At 46.0% G+C, this 19,970-nt stretch overlaps 1 protein-coding gene across 1 annotated transcript; it reads right to left on the bottom strand.

Annotated features, from left to right (window-relative positions):
- Positions 1–6: 6 nt before the first annotated feature.
- On the bottom strand, positions 7–17,663 carry LOC141763726 (nephrocystin-1-like). Its single transcript, XM_074628414.1, has 7 exons — positions 17,478–17,663; positions 12,330–12,391; positions 12,084–12,144; positions 10,392–10,525; positions 9,540–9,702; positions 9,332–9,433; positions 7–221 (listed from the first exon to the last, which is right to left on the bottom strand). The coding sequence occupies exons 1-7, from the start codon at positions 17,541–17,543 to the stop codon at positions 39–41; spliced, it is 771 nt and encodes a 256-aa protein (XP_074484515.1). The 5' UTR covers positions 17,544–17,663; the 3' UTR covers positions 7–38.
- Positions 17,664–19,970: the final 2,307 nt, after the last annotated feature.

Raw genomic sequence — 19,970 nt, 5'->3', positions numbered from 1 at the left:
TCACCACTAGAGGCCAGTACATCCTCCACGCTGTCCCTTTAACCTCTAGATTCTGACATCACTGAATCTGCAACATCTGTAGAAAGTAGAGTGAAAGAGTAGAACCTGTGTTTGTGTTGGTCATCAGTCAGCTCTTCCTCCTCCTCACTGTCATCATCGTCCTTTTCGTCATTGTCGTCGTCGTCATCATCATCTTCATCATCCTCAACGGCGGAGCCAGCCTGAGAGTGAGAGGTGTCAGAGAGGGACCAGTCAGCTGATCTGAGACCAGATGTTTAATGAACCAGCTGTTTGTCTCACTGAGAGGAGACTGAGATCATTCTGTCCTCTGTGAGACCACGTCAGACTAGAGCTGTTAACGTGAGTCAGAGTCCAGTCAACACACTGACACACTACACACTGACACACTGACACACTACACACTACACACTGACACACTACACACTACACACTGACACACTACACACTGACACACTGACACACTACACACTACACACTGACACACTACACACTACACACTGACACACTACACACTGACACACTGACGCACTGACACACTGACTCACTACACACTGACGCACTACACACTGACACACTACGCACTACACACTGACACACTACACACTGACACACTGACACACTACACACTACACACTGACACACTACACACTGACACACTACGCACTACACACTGACACACTACACACTGACACACTGACACACTACACACTGACGCACTGACACACTGACGCACTACACACTGACACACTACACACTGACACACTGACACACTGACTCACTACACACTGACACACTGACTCACTACACACTGACGCACTACACACTGACGCACTACACACTGACGCACTGACACACTGACGCACTACACACTGACACACTACACACTGACACACTGACTCACTACACACTACACACTGACTCACTACACACTGACACACTGACGCACTGACACACTACACACTGACACACTGACACACTGACGCACTGACACACTACACACTGACACACTGACACACTGACGCACTGACACACTACACACTGACACACTGACACACTGACGCACTGGACACACTGACGCACTACACACTGACACACTGACTCACTACACACTGACACACTACACACTGACGCACTGACACACTACACACTGACGCACTACACACTGACGCACTACACACTACACACTGACACACTGACACACTGACGCACTGACACACTACACACTGACGCACTACACACTGACGCACTGACACACTGACGCACTACACACTGACACACTACACACTGACACACTACACGCTGACACACTACACACTGACACACTGACGCACTACACACTGGACACACTACACGCTGACACACTACACACTGACACACTGACACACTACACACTGACGCACTGACGCACTGACGCACTGACACACTGACGCACTGACACACTACACACGACACACTGACACACTGACGCACTGACACACTGACGCACTGACACACTACACACTGACGCACTACACACTGACACACTGACGCACTGACACACTACACACTGACTCACTGACACACTACACACTGACGCACTGACACACTGACGCACTGACACACTGACACACTGACGCACTGACACACTACACACTGACGCACTACACACTGACGCACTACACACTACACACTGACACACTGACACACTGACGCACTGACACACTACACACTGACGCACTACACACTGACGCACGACACACTGACACACTGACGCACTGACACACTACACACTGACGCACTACACACTGACACACTGACGCACTGACACACTACACACTGACTCACTGACACACTACACACTGACGCACTGACACACTGACACACTACACACTGACGCACTACACACTGACACACTGACGCACTGACACACTACACACTGACTCACTGACACACTACACACTGACGCACTGACACACTGACGCACTACACACTGACACACTGACACACTGACGCACTGACACACTGACGCACTGACACACTGACACACTGACGCACTGACACACTACACACTGACGCACTACACACTGACGCACTACACACTACACACTGACTCACTGACACACTACACACTGACGCACTGACACACTGACGCACTACACACTGACACACTGACACACTGACGCACTGACACACTGACGCACTGACACACTGACACACTGACGCACTGACACACTACACACTGACGCACTACACACTGACGCACTACACACTACACACTGACACACTACGCACTACACACTGACACACTACACACTGACACACTACGCACTACACACTGACACACTACACGCTGACACACTACACACTGACACACTACGCACTACACACTGACACACTACACACTGACACACTACGCACTACACACTGACACACTACACACTGACACACTACACGCTGACACACTACACACTGACACACTGACGCACTACACACTGACACACTACACACTGACACACTGACGCACTGACACACTACACACTGACGCACTACACACTGACACACTGACGCACTGACACACTACACACTGACTCACTGACACACTACACACTGACGCACTGACACACTGACGCATTGACACACTGACGCACTGACACACTGACGCACTGACACACTACACACTGACGCACTACACACTGACGCACTACACACTGACGCACTGACACACTACACACTGACGCACTACACACTGACACACTGACGCACTGACACACTGACGCACTACACACTGACACACTGACACACTACACACTGACACACTGACGCACTACACACTGACTCACTGACACACTACACACTGACACACTGACACACTGACGCATTGACACACTGACGCACTGACACACTGACACACTGACACACTACACACTGACACACTGACGCACTGACACACTACACACTGACTCACTGACACACTACACACTGACACACTGACACACTGACGCACTACACACTGACTCACTGACACACTACACACTGACACACTGACACACTGACGCATTGACACACTGACGCACTGACACACTGACTCACTGACACACTACACACTGACACACTGACACACTACACACTGACGCACTGACACACTGACACACTGACACACTACACACTGACACACTGACACACTGACGCACTGACACACTGACGCACTACACACTGACACACTGACACACTACACACTGACACACTGACACACTACACACTGACACACTGACACACTACACACTGACGCACTACACACTGACGCACTACACACTGACGCACTGACACACTACACACTGACGCACTACACACTGACGCACTGACACACTGACGCACTGCACACTGACACACTGACACACGACACACTGACACACTACACACTGACACACTGACACACTGACGCACTGACACACTACACACTGACGCACTACACACTGACGCACTGACGCACTGCACACTGACACACTGACACACGACACACTGACACACTGACACACTGACGCACTGCACACTGACACACTGACACACGACACACTGACACACTGACGCACTGACGCACTACACACGACACACTGACACACTGACACACTGACGCACTGACACACTACACACTGACGCACTACACACTGACACACTGACACACGACACACTGACACACTGACACACTGACGCACTGCACACTGACACACTGACACACGACACACTGACACACTGACGCACTGACGCACTACACACGACACACTGACACACTGACACACTGACGCACTGACACACTACACACTGACGCACTACACACTGACACACTGACACACGACACACTGACACACTACACACTGACGCACTGCACACTGACACACTGACACACGACACACTGACACACTGACACACTGACGCACTGCACACTGACACACTACACACGACACACTGACACACTGACACACTACACACTGACGCACTACACACTGACACACGACACACTGACGCACTGACACACTACACACTGACACACTGACGCACTGACACACTACACACTGACGCACTACACACTGACACACGACACACTGACACACTGACGCACTACACACTGACGCACTGACACACTACACACTACACACTGACACACTACACACTACACACTACACACTGACACACTACACACTACACACTGACACACTATACACTACACACTACACACTACACACTGACACACTACACACTGACACACTACACACTACACACTACACACTGACACACTACACACTACACACTGACACACTACACACTACACACTGACACACTACACACTGACACACTACACACTGACACACTACACACTACACACTACACACTACACACTACACACTGACACACTACACACTACACACTGACACACTACACACTACACACTACACACTGACACACTACACACTACGCACTACACACTGACACACTACACACTGACACACTACACGCTGACACACTACACACTGACACACTGACGCACTACACACTGACACACTACACACGACACACTGACACACTGACACACTGACGCACTGACACACTACACACTGACGCACTACACACTGACACACTGACGCACTGACACACTACACACTGACTCACTGACACACTACACACTGACGCACTGACACACTGACGCATTGACACACTGACGCACTGACACACTGACGCACTGACACACTACACACTACACACTGACGCACTACACACTGACGCACTACACACTGACGCACTGACACACTACACACTGACGCACTACACACTGACACACTGACGCACTGACACACTGACGCACTACACACTGACACACTGACACACTACACACTGACACACTGACGCACTACACACTGACACACTACACACTGACACACTGACGCACTACACACTGACTCACTGACACACTACACACTGACACACTGACACACTGACGCATTGACACACTGACGCACTGACACACTGACGCACTGACACACTACACACTGACGCACTACACACTGACGCACTACACACTGACGCACTGACACACTACACACTGACGCACTACACACTGACACACTGACACACTGACGCACTGCACACTGACACACTGACACACGACACACTGACACACTGACACACTACACACTGACACACTACACACTGACGCACTACACACTGACGCACTGACGCACTGCACACTGACACACTGACACACGACACACTGACACACTGACACACTGACGCACTGCACACTGACACACTGACACACGACACACTGACACACTGACGCACTGACGCACTACACACGACACACTGACACACTGACACACTGACGCACTGACACACTACACACTGACGCACTACACACTGACGCACTGACGCACTGCACACTGACACACTGACACACGACACACTGACACACTGACACACTGACGCACTGCACACTGACACACTACACACGACACACTGACACACTACACACTGACGCACTACACACTGACACACGACACACTGACGCACTGACACACTGACGCACTGACACACTACACACTGACACACTGACGCACTGACACACTACACACTGACGCACTACACACTGACACACGACACACTGACACACTGACGCACTACACACTGACGCACTACACACTGACGCACTGACACACTACACACTGACACACTACACACTACACACTACACACTACACACTGACACACTACACACTACACACTGACACACTATACACTACACACTACACACTACACACTGACACACTACACACTGACACACTACACACTACACACTACACACTGACACACTACACACTGACACACTACACACTACACACTACACACTGACACACTACACACTGACACACTACACACTACACACTACACACTGACACACTACACACTACACACTGACACACTACACACTGACACACTACACACTACACACTACACACTGACACACTACACACTACACACTGACACACTACACACTGACACACTACACACTACACACTGACACACTACACACTACACACTGACACACTACACACTGACACACTACACACTACACACTACACACTACACACTACACACTGACACACTAATAATAATAATAATAATATATTGGATTTATATAGCGCTTTATATTAATCTCAAAGACGCTTTAACATAGTCGGGGGGGAAACGGTGTGAGACAGACAGACAGGAGACGAACGACAAAAAGCGACATACACAGGAACAATCACATCCAGACACACGGACTGATGGGTAGGGGGAGGGGGAGGCTACGGGTAAGCAGATGAGAAAAGATGTGTTTTGAGGCGGGACTGGAATTGTTTTGAGGCGGGACTGGAATGTGGTGAGGGAATCGGAGTCTCTGATGAGATTGGGGAGTGAGTTCCAGAGCTTGGGAGCTGCCCTGGAGAATGCTCTGTCCCCAAAGCTGCGGAGTTTGGACGTGGGGGTGGAGAGTAAACCAACCGAGGTGGATCTGAGGGACCGTTGAGGTTGGTAGGGGGAGAGGATTTCAGAGAGATAGGGGGGTGCAAGTTGGTGGAGGGCTTTGTAGGTGAGGGTCAGGATTTTGTAGGAGATCCGGTGGGAGACGGGGAGCCAGTGAAGGTCTTTCAGGACTGGGGTGATATGATGCCATGATTTGGTGTGGGTGAGGAGTCGGGCAGCTGCATTCTGGACCAGTTGTAATTTATTTATGGAGGTGTTGCTGATGCCATAGAGGAGTGAGTTGCAATAGTCAAGGCGGGAGGAGATGAAGGCGTGGATGAGTTTCTCTGCTGTAGGGGGTGTGAGGGACGGACGGATTTTTGCGATATGCGAAGGTGGAAGAAGGATATTTTGACCAGGTGGCGGATGTGGGGCTCGAGGGAGAGGGTGGAGTCGAAGATCACGCCAAGGTTACGTGCCTGGGGGGAGGGGGAAACAGAAGTGCCGTCGATGTTGAGTGTGAGGTTGTTGGTTTTGGTGAGGGTGGATTTGGAGCCGATGAGGAGGAGTTGTGTTTTGTCGCTGTTGAGTTTTAAAAAGTTCTGTTGCATCCAGGCTTTAATTGCAGAGAGGCAGGAGTTGATGTGGGAGAGCGGTGGGTTGTGAGGGGTGTTGGTGCTGAGGTAGATCTGAGTGTCGTCAGCATAGCAGTGGAAGTCCAGGTTGAAGTGGCGTAGGATCTGACCGAGGGGGAATAAGTAGATTATGAACAGGAGTGGACCGAGTACAGAGCCTTGGGGGATACCTTGTGTGACTGTGGATGTGGCAGAGGAGTTGTTGTGAAGGGAGATGAAGTGAGATCTGTTGGTGAGGTATGACTGGAGCCAGCTGAGTGCAGTACCTTCGATACCGATACTACACACTGACGCACTGACGCACTGACACACTACACACTGACACACTACACACTGACGCACTGACACACGACACACTGACACACTACACACTGACGCACTGACACACTGACACACTGACACACTACACACTGACACACTACACACTGACGCACTGACACACGACACACTGACACACTACACACTGACACACTGACGCACTGACACACTGACGCACTGCACACTGACACACTGACACACGACACACTGACACACTGACACACTACACACTGACACACTACACACTGACACACTACACACTGACGCACTGACACACTGACACACTACACACTGACACACTACACACTGACGCACTGACACACTGACACACGACACACTGACGCACTGACACACTGACACACTACACACTGACGCACTACACGCTACACACTGACACACTACACACTGACACACTGACGCACTGACACACTGACACACTACACACTGACACACTACACACTGACACACTGACACACTACACACTGACACACTGACAAACTGACACACTACACACTGACACACTACACACTGACACACTGACAAACTGACACACTGACGCACTGACACACTACACACTGACGCACTGACACACTGACACTGACGCACTGACAAACTTACACAATGACGCACTGACACACTACACACTGACACACTACACACTGACGCACTGACGCACAGACGCACTGACACACTGACACTGACGCACTGACGCACTGACACACTGACAAACTGACACACTACACACTGACAAACTTACACACTACACACTGACACTGACACACTACACACTGACGCACTGACACACTACACACTGACACACTACACACTGACACACTGACACACTACACACTGACGCACTGACACTGACACACTGACACACTACACACTGACGCACTGACACACTACACACTGACACACTACACACTGACAAACTGACACACTACACACTGACAAACTACACACTGACGCACTGATGCACTGACACACTGACACTGACACACCGACACACTACACACTGACACACTGACACTGACGCACCGACGCACTGACACTGACGCACTGACACACTGACAAACTGACACACTACACACTGACAAACTTACACACTGACGCACTGACACACTACACACTGACGCACAGACGCACTGACACACTGACACTGACGCACTGACGCACTGACACACTGACAAACTGACACACTACACACTGACAAACTTACACACTACACACTGACGCACTGACACTGACACACTGACACACTACACACTGACACACTGACACACTACACACTGACGCACTGACACACTACACACTGACACACTACACACTGACGCACTGACACTGACACACTGACACACTACACACTGACGCACTGACACACTACACACTACACACTGACAAACTACACACTGACACACTGACACTGACACTGACGCACCGACGCACTGAAACTGACACACTGACACACTGACAGCTGTTGTTGCCTGTTGGGCTGCAGTTTGCCATGTTATGATTGGAGCATATTGTTTTATGCTAAATGCAGTACCTGTGAGGGTTTCTGGATCAATATCTGTCATTGATTTACTATAATAAATATATACATACATTTACATAAAGCAGCATATTAGTCCACTCCCATGTTGATAAGAGTATTAAATACTGGACTAATCTCCTTTAAGGTTCATTTAGAACAAATACAACATGTGAGATTAATCAGGATTAAATATTTGAATTGATTGACTATGTGGTCTATCGTCAGTATCGGCCCGATATCGATATAAAGGATCGGTTCATTAACAACCGTAGATCCAGAGTTTCCCCAGTTTACAGTGACACACATTAAAGGTGACCTGATAACAGAAGCAGGTGTGATGTGCTGCTGACCTTCAGGTAGGTTTTAGGAACCACTCCTCTGTTTCCTTTAGTGTCCTGAGCCAGCCACCATCCATCAGCTGTCCTCCTGATGATCCTCACCACCTCCCCTCTCTGAGGACAGCAGACCAACAGTATTATTATTATTCATGCATTACTAACGAGCACAGCTTGCTGCTACTCTGTGCTTCATCTCTGTCTGAAACAGGAAGTGCTTCACCTGAACCGACAGGTCTCCGTCCTGCTCTCCTCTGAAGTCACTGAGGGCTGTGTAGATGTCAACGTGAGGCTCTGAAGGTGCATTCACGGCTTGCTCCTCATCGCCATCATCATCATCGTCGCTACTGTCTTCGTCCTCCTCTTCATCTTCCTTTAAAACATTTCTGTGGATCAAAACATGGTGATATTAACAGATGTGTCAAACTAATGCTTTTCTTTTTCTTCTGACATTGAAGTACTGGATGTGACTATTGACTATAATTATTGATTTACTTTACTTTACTTTATACTTTATACTTTATTGTCAGACAGGTCTGAAATTTGTTTTGCATATTTATTGGAGGTTTTTATATATCTATATATCTTTATATCTTTATATATATATATATATATATATATGTATATATATATATATATATATATATCTTTATATCATTCTGTAGCTGCCCAGCGGTGTTCCTGATGTATTCAAACCCGAACATTCACGCTGTGGTTGAAGTACGTACGGTATGTTTTAGCGTCAGAATGCTGTTTTCCCTTCAAGCCCTGACGGAGGTTTCTTAATGATACCGTGGTTCTACATAGACAGTATATATATATATATATATATATATAGACAGTATATATATCCTTATCCAGAGTCAGTGGATTACCTACAGTAACTGAGACGAGGGGCGCACGCTCACAGCTTTTGTCTGACGGTGAGGTGAAGGTCTATATAGATGTATACATATATCTATATCTATATAGATATAGATATAGATATATATGGATATAGAATATATACATAATTGGATAAGAAAGTTGTTAAAGGAGCCCTCTGATATGTGTGTATTTGTCTCTGGTCACCGACCCGGCAGCAGTACTGGGTCCTGGTGGTGAGAGCTCCAGAGACAGGCTGTTTAAACGCTCCAGGATGTCCTGCAGTCGTCTCTCCTCGTCCTGTTTCCTCTCTTCGTAGTTCCCCACCGGAGCCAGCTCATCAGCCTGGAACATCAACAAACCTCCATTTAGAGACAATCTACTATAACAGAACACAACGACACCACGGCGTCGGCCCGTCAGTGATATCTGACCACAGTCATCAGTCTCTCAGTGAGTCATCGTGGACCCAGACGCTGTCTCACACACTTTCTATTCAGAAAACACAAACTTCATTTGGGACAATAAATAATTTCAGTTTGCAGGATAAAAGCAAACGATATGAGTCAAGCAACAGTTCTGGTTGCTCACAAGTCTGGAGGTCATCTCGGAGTTGAACTGATTACACACTTATATAGAAGGGAGATACACCGATACCGATACCAGTATCGGGTCCGATACTGTGCACATGTACTCGTACTTGTACTCGGCGCACCGCCTCGTATGCGGGATTCCACCGCCTGCTGTGTGTCGCTCACAACCTCCAGCTGTCTGTTAACGAGGGTCTTTAGGCACAGAGAAGTACTCGTATCGGTGCTCGTATCGGTGCTCGTATCGGTGCTCGGTATCGGTGCTCGTATCGCTACTCGGTATCGGTGCTCATATCGGTACTCGGTCTGAACAAAGTGGTATCGGTGCATCCCTGGTGATATATTTAATAATAAGATAATAATGAACAAGTTACAGACAGTACAGCTCTAACCTTGGTCAGGTGCTCGGTATCGGTGCTCGTATCGGTGCTCATATCGGTTACAGACAGTACAGCTCTAACCTTGGTCAGGTGCTCGGTATCGGTGCTCATATCGGTTACAGACAGTACAGCTCTAACCTTGGTCAGGTGCTCGGTATCGGTGCTCCTATCGGTGCTCATATCGGTTACAGACAGTACAGCTCTAACCTTGGTCAGGTGCTCGGTATCGGTGCTCGTATCGGTTACAGACAGTACAGCTCTAACCTTGGTCAGGTGCTCGGTATCGGTGCTCCTATCGGTGCTCATATCGGTTACAGACAGTACAGCTCTAACCTTGGTCAGGTGCTCGGTATCGGTGCTCGGTATCGGTGCTCGTATCGGTTACAGACAGTACAGCTCTAACCTTGGTCAGGTGCTCGGTATCGGTGCTCGTATCGGTTACAGACAGTACAGCTCTAACCTTGGTCAGGTGCTCGGTATCGGTGCTCGTATCGGTTACAGACAGTACAGCTCTAACCTTGGTCAGGTGCTCGGTATCGGTGCTCGTATCGGTGCTCATATAGGTTACAGACAGTACAGCTCTAACCTTGGTCAGGTGCTCGGTATCGGTGCTCGTATCGGTGCTCATATAGGTTACAGACAGTACAGCTCTAACCTTGGTCAGGTGCTCGGTATCGGTGCTCGTATCGGTTACAGACAGTACAGCTCTAACCTTGGTCAGGTGCTCGGTATCGGTGCTCGTATCGGTGCTCATATAGGTTACAGACAGTACAGCTCTAACCTTGGTCAGGTGCTCGGTATCGGTGCTCGTATCGGTGCTCATATAGGTTACAGACAGTACAGCTCTAACCTTGGTCAGGTGCTCGGTATCGGTGCTCGGTATCGGTGCTCGGTATCGGTGCTCGTATCGGTTACAGACAGTACAGCTCTAACCTTGGTCAGTTTCTTCAGAGTCCTCTGGGTCTTCTCTGCAGACATCTGCAGGTCTTGACATCTGTCAGAGGAAAATCAAACCTCAAAGCATCGCTTGAAAAAGACCATTAAAATCCTAATGTGATGGAGATAAACAGGAACAACAGCAGAGTCCTCCAGTGGTTTCACAGCTGGACTGGATGATTAACTGCTCTTATTACAGAGAGAACCAAAACTAGTTCAGGAAACACCATCAGAGCTGTTTACCTCCATAAAGCCTCTTCAGAGGATCCATCCTGGCTCTGCACGTCCTTCAGCAGACGCTCAGCCTGGAGCAGAGGACAGAGGACATTTATATCAACTCAAGACCCATCTATAGAGGACATTTATATTCAACACAAAACCCATCTATAGAGGACATTTATATCCAACACAAGACCCATCTATAGAGGACATTTATACCAATACAAAACCCATCTATAGAGGACATTTATATTCAACACAAGACCCATCTATAGAGGACATTTATATTCAACACAAGACCCATCTATAGAGGACATGTATACCAACTCAAGACCCATCTATAGAGGACATTTATACCAACACAAGACCCATCTATAGAGGACATGTATACCAACACAAGACCCATCTATAGAGGACATGTATACCAACACAAGACCCATCTATAGAGGACATTTATACCAACTCAAGACCCATCTATAGAGGACATGTATACCAACACAAGACCCATCTATAGAGGACATGTATACCAACACAAGACCCATCTATAGAGGACATGTATACCAACACAAGACCCATCTATAGAGGACATGTATACCAACACAAGACCCATCTATAGAGGACATGTATACCAACACAAGACCCATCTATAGAGGACATTTATACCAACACAAGACCCATCTATAGAGGACATTTATACCAACACAAGACCCATCTATAGAGGACATTTATACCAACACAAGACCCATCTATAGAGGACATTTATACCAACACAAGACCCATCTATAGAGGACATTTATACCAACTCAAGACCCATCTATAGAGGACATTTATACCAACACAAGACCCATCTATAGAGGACATTTATACCAACTCAAGACCCATCTATAGAGGACATTTATACCAACACAAGACCCATCTATAGAGGACATGTATACCAACTCAAGACCCATCTATAGAGGACATTTATACCAACTCAAGACCCATCTATAGAGGACATTTATACCAACACAAGACCCATCTATAGAGGACATTTATACCAACACAAGACCCATCTATAGAGGACATTTATATCCAACACAAGACCCATCTATAGAGGACATTTATACCAACACAAGACCCATCTATAGAGGACATTTATACCAACACAAGACCCATCTATAGAGGACATTTATACCAACACAAGACCCATCTATAGAGGACATTTATACCAACACAAGACCCATCTATAGAGGACATTTATACCAACACAAGACCCATCTATAGAGGACATTTATACCAACACAAGACCCATCTATAGAGGACATTTATACCAACTCAAGACCCATCTATAGAGGACATTTATACCAACTCAAGACCCATCTATAGAGGACATTTATACCAACACAAGACCCATCTATAGAGGACATTTATACCAACACAAGACCCATCTATAGAGGACATTTATACCAACACAAGACCCATCTATAGAGGACATTTATACCAACTCAAGACCCATCTATAGAGGACATTTATACCAACACAAGACCCATCTATAGAGGACATTTATATCCAACACAAGACCCATCTATAGAGGACATTTATACCAACACAAGACCCATCTATAGAGGACATTTATACCAACTCAAGACCCATCTATAGAGGACATTTATACCAACACAAGACCCATCTATAGAGGACATTTATATCCAACACAAGACCCATCTATAGAGGACATTTATACCAACTCAAGACCCATCTATAGAGGACATTTATACCAACTCAAGACCCATCTATAGAGGACATTTATACCAACACAAGACCCATCTATAGAGGACATTTATACCAACTCAAGACCCATCTATAGAGGACATGTATACCAACACAAGACCCATCTATAGAGGACATTTATACCAACACAAGACCCATCTATAGAGGACATTTATACCAACTCAAGACCCATCTATAGAGGACATTTATACCAACTCAAGACCCATCTATAGAGGACATTTATACCAACACAAGACCCATCTATAGAGGACATTTATATCCAACACAAGACCCATCTATAGAGGACATTTATACCAACACAAGACCCATCTATAGAGGACATGTATACCAACTCAAGACCCATCTATAGAGGACATTTATACCAACACAAGACCCATCTATAGAGGACATGTATACCAACACAAGACCCATCTATAGAGGACATGTATACCAACACAAGACCCATCTATAGAGGACATTTATACCAACTCAAGACCCATCTATAGAGGACATGTATACCAACACAAGACCCATCTATAGAGGACATGTATACCAACACAAGACCCATCTATAGAGGACATGTATACCAACACAAGACCCATCTATAGAGGACATGTATACCAACACAAGACCCATCTATAGAGGACATGTATACCAACACAAGACCCATCTATAGAGGACATTTATACCAACACAAGACCCATCTATAGAGGACATTTATACCAACACAAGACCCATCTATAGAGGACATTTATACCAACACAAGACCCATCTATAGAGGACATTTATACCAACACAAGACCCATCTATAGAGGACATGTATACCAACTCAAGACCCATCTATAGAGGACATTTATACCAACTCAAGACCCATCTATAGAGGACATTTATACCAACACAAGACCCATCTATAGAGGACATTTATACCAACACAAGACCCATCTATAGAGGACATTTATATCCAACACAAGACCCATCTATAGAGGACATTTATACCAACACAAGACCCATCTATAGAGGACATTTATACCAACACAAGACCCATCTATAGAGGACATTTATACCAACACAAGACCCATCTATAGAGGACATTTATACCAACACAAGACCCATCTATAGAGGACATTTATACCAACACAAGACCCATCTATAGAGGACATTTATACCAACACAAGACCCATCTATAGAGGACATTTATACCAACTCAAGACCCATCTATAGAGGACATTTATACCAACTCAAGACCCATCTATAGAGGACATTTATACCAACACAAGACCCATCTATAGAGGACATTTATACCAACACAAGACCCATCTATAGAGGACATTTATACCAACACAAGACCCATCTATAGAGGACATTTATACCAACTCAAGACCCATCTATAGAGGACATTTATACCAACACAAGACCCATCTATAGAGGACATTTATATCCAACACAAGACCCATCTATAGAGGACATTTATACCAACACAAGACCCATCTATAGAGGACATTTATACCAACTCAAGACCCATCTATAGAGGACATTTATACCAACACAAGACCCATCTATAGAGGACATTTATATCCAACACAAGACCCATCTATAGAGGACATTTATACCAACTCAAGACCCATCTATAGAGGACATTTATACCAACTCAAGACCCATCTATAGAGGACATTTATACCAACACAAGACCCATCTATAGAGGACATTTATACCAACTCAAGACCCATCTATAGAGGACATGTATACCAACACAAGACCCATCTATAGAGGACATTTATACCAACACAAGACCCATCTATAGAGGACATTTATACCAACTCAAGACCCATCTATAGAGGACATTTATACCAACTCAAGACCCATCTATAGAGGACATTTATACCAACACAAGACCCATCTATAGAGGACATTTATATCCAACACAAGACCCATCTATAGAGGACATTTATACCAACACAAGACCCATCTATAGAGGACATGTATACCAACACAAGACCCATCTATAGAGGACATTTATACCAACTCAAGACCCATCTATAGAGGACATGTATACCAACACAAGACCCATCTATAGAGGACATTTATACCAACACAAGACCCATCTATAGAGGACATTTATACCAACTCAAGACCCATCTATAGAGGACATTTATACCAACACAAGACCCATCTATAGAGGACATGTATACCAACTCAAGACCCATCTATAGAGGACATTTATACCAACTCAAGACCCATCTATAGAGGACATTTATACCAACTCAAGACCCATCTATAGAGGACATTTATACCAACTCAAGACCCATCTATAGAGGACATTTATACCAACTCAAGACCCATCTATAGAGGACATTTATATCCAACACAAGACCCATCTATAGAGGACATTTATACCAACACAAGACCCATCTATAGAGGACATTTATACCAACTCAAGACCCATCTATAGAGGACATTTATACCAACACAAGACCCATCTATAGAGGACATGTATACCAACTCAAGACCCATCTATAGAGGACATTTATACCAACTCAAGACCCATCTATAGAGGACATTTATACCAACACAAGACCCATCTATAGAGGACATTTATACCAACTCAAGACCCATCTATAGAGGACATTTATACCAACACAAGACCCATCTATAGAGGACATGTATACCAACTCAAGACCCATCTATAGAGGACATTTATACCAACTCAAGACCCATCTATAGAGGACATTTATACCAACTCAAGACCCATCTATAGAGGACATTTATACCAACTCAAGACCCATCTATAGAGGACATTTATACCAACTCAAGACCCATCTATAGAGGACATTTATACCAACTCAAGACCCATCTATAGAGGACATTTATATCCAACACAAGACCCATCTATAGAGGACATTTATACCAACACAAGACCCATCTATAGAGGACATTTATACCAACTCAAGACCCATCTATAGAGGACATTTATATCCAACACAAGACCCATCTATAGAGGACATTTATACCAACACAAGACCCATCTATAGAGGACATTTATATCCAACACAAGACCCATCTATAGAGGACATTTATACCAACACAAGACCCATCTATAGAGGACATTTATACCAACTCAAGACCCATCTATAGAGGACATTTATACCAACTCAAGACCCATCTATAGAGGACATTTATACCAACACAAGACCCATCTATAGAGGACATTTATACCAACTCAAGACCCATCTATAGAGGACATGTATACCAACTCAAGACCCATCTATAGAGGACATTTATACCAACACAAGACCCATCTATAGAGGACATTTATAGTTAGAGATGAGTCTGTTAGTGCTAACTAATAAACTGGAGTATAAACAGTATAACCATGGTGTTTACTGTCCCTCCAGTGTGTCTCCAGTGTGTCTCCAGTGTGTCTCTAACCTGTGTCTCCAGCTGGTCCAGGTCTCTCCTGATGAGCTGCAGAGCTCCTCTTCTCTTCGGAGGCATTAAACGCTGTTAGATGATCAATATGATCAATATTAGTCCATGTGTTGCTGCTAGCAGGTCTGCTAGCAGTTAGCTGTTAGCTGACGCTCCACCTCCTCTGGTCGCTAAGCAACCGGGCTCTGCTCGCTACACGTCACCGCCTCCTGCTGGACGGAGGATGCAGCTGCAGCAGGGAGGTATGTAGAGGATGGGTTGTAGAGGATGGGGTGTAGAGGATGGGTTGTAGAGGATGGGTTGTAGAGATGTGTTGTAGAGGATGGATTGTAGAGGATGGATTGTAGAGGATGGGTTGTAGAGGATGTGTTGTAGGGATTGTAGAGGATGGATTGTAGAGGATGTGTGGTAGAGGATGGATTGTAGAGGATGGATTGTAGAGGATGTGTGGTAGAGGATGGATTGTAGAGGATGGGTTGTAGAGGATGGATTGTAGAGGATGGGTTGTAGAGGATGTGTTGTAGAGGATGGATTGTAGAGGATGGATGGATTGTAGAGGATGTGTGGTAGAGGATGGAGTTGTAGAGGATGGGATTGTAGAGGATGTGTGGTAGAGGGATGGATTGTAGAGGATGTGTGGTAGAGGATGGATTTGTAGAGGATGGATTGTAGAGGATGGATTGTAGAGGATGTGTGGTAGAGGATGTGTTGTAGAGGATGGATTGTAGAGGATGTGTGGTAGAGGATGGATTGGAAGATGTGTGGAGAGGATGGATTGTAGAGGATGTGTGGTAGAGGATGGATTGTAGAGGATGTGTGGTAGAGGATGGATTGTAGAGGATGTGTGTAGAGGATGGAGTGGTAGAGGATGGATTGTAGAGGGATGTGTTGTAGAGGATGGATTGTTAGAGGATGTGTGGTAGAGGATGGATTGTAGAGGATGGATTGTTGAGGATGTGTTGTAGAGATGGATTGTAGAGGATGTGTGGTAGAGGATGGATTGTAGAGGACTGTGTTGTAGAGGATGATTGTAGAGGATGGATGGTAGAGGATGGATTGTAGAGGATGAGTGGTAGAGGATGGTTTGTAGAGGAGTTGGGTAGGAGGATGTGTTGTAGAGGATGGATGTAGAGGATGTGTGTAGAGGAGTGTGGATGTAGAGGATGTGTGGTAGGATGGTGGATTGAGGATGGTTGTAGAGGGATGGATTGTAGAGGATGTGTTGTAGAGGATGATTGTAGAGGATGTGTATGTTAGAGTTGGTGTGGTGGGTGGTAGAGGATGGATTTAGGGGTAGTTAGGGATTGTAGAGGATGTGTTGTAGAGGATGTGTTGTAGAGGATGGTTGTAGAGGATGTGTTGTAGAGGATGGGTTGTAGAGGATGTGTTGTAGAGGATGGATTGTAGAGGATGTGTTGTAGAGGATGGATTGTAGAGGATGTGTTGTAGAGGATGGATTGTAGAGGATGTGTGGTAGAGGATGGATTGTAGAGGATGTGTTGTAGAGGATGTGTTGTAGAGGATGGATTGTAGAGGATGTGTTGTAGAGGATGGATTGTAGAGGATGTGTTGTAGAGGATGTGTTGTAGAGGATGGATTGTAGAGGATGTGTGGTAGAGGATGGATTGTAGAGGATGGTTGTAGAGGATGTGTGGTAGAGGATGGATTGTAGAGGATGTGTTGTAGAGGATGGATTGTAGAGGATGTGTTGTAGAGGATGTGTTGTAGAGGATGGATTGTAGAGGATGGGTTGTAGAGGATGGATTGTAGAGGATGCATTGTAGAGGATGTGTGGTAGAGGATGGATTGTAGAGGATGTGTTGTAGAGGATGTGTTGTAGAGGATGGATTGTAGAGGATGTGTTGTAGAGGATGTGTTGTAGAGGATGGATTGTAGAGGATGTGTTGTAGAGGATGGATTGTAGAGGATGTGTTGTAGAGGATGTGTTGTAGAGGATGGATTGTAGAGGATGTGTTGTAGAGGATGTGTTGTAGAGGATGGATTGTAGAGGATGTGTTGTAGAGGATGTGTTGTAGAGGATGATTGTAGAGGATGTGTGGTAGAGGATGGATTGTAGAGGATGTGTTGTAGAGGATGTGTTGTAGAGGATGGATTGTAGAGGATGTGTTGTAGAGGATGTGTTGTAGAGGATGGATTGTAGAGGATGTGTTGTAGAGGATGGATTGTAGAGGATGGATTGTAGAGGATGTGTTGTAGAGGATGGATTGTAGAGGATGTGTTGTAGAGGATGTGTTGTAGAGGATGGATTGTAGAGGATGTTTGTAGAGGATGATTGTAGAGGATGGATTGTAGAGGATGTGTTGTAGTGTGTGTTGTAGAGGATGTGTGTAGGGGTGTGTGGAGAGGGATTGTAGAGGATGTGTGGTAGAGGATGGATTGTAGAGGATGGGTTGTAGGGATGTTTTGTAGAGGGATGGGTGTAGAGGAGGGGGGGATTGGGGGGGGGTAGAGAAATAGTAGTGAGTGATCTCT

Source organism: Sebastes fasciatus, unplaced genomic scaffold (assembly GCF_043250625.1).
Source record: "Sebastes fasciatus isolate fSebFas1 unplaced genomic scaffold, fSebFas1.pri Scaffold_323, whole genome shotgun sequence".
Lineage (NCBI taxonomy): Eukaryota > Metazoa > Chordata > Actinopteri > Perciformes > Sebastidae > Sebastes > Sebastes fasciatus.
Note: the sequence above shows the minus strand (reverse complement) of the source record. Positions and strands in the feature narration are given on the sequence as shown.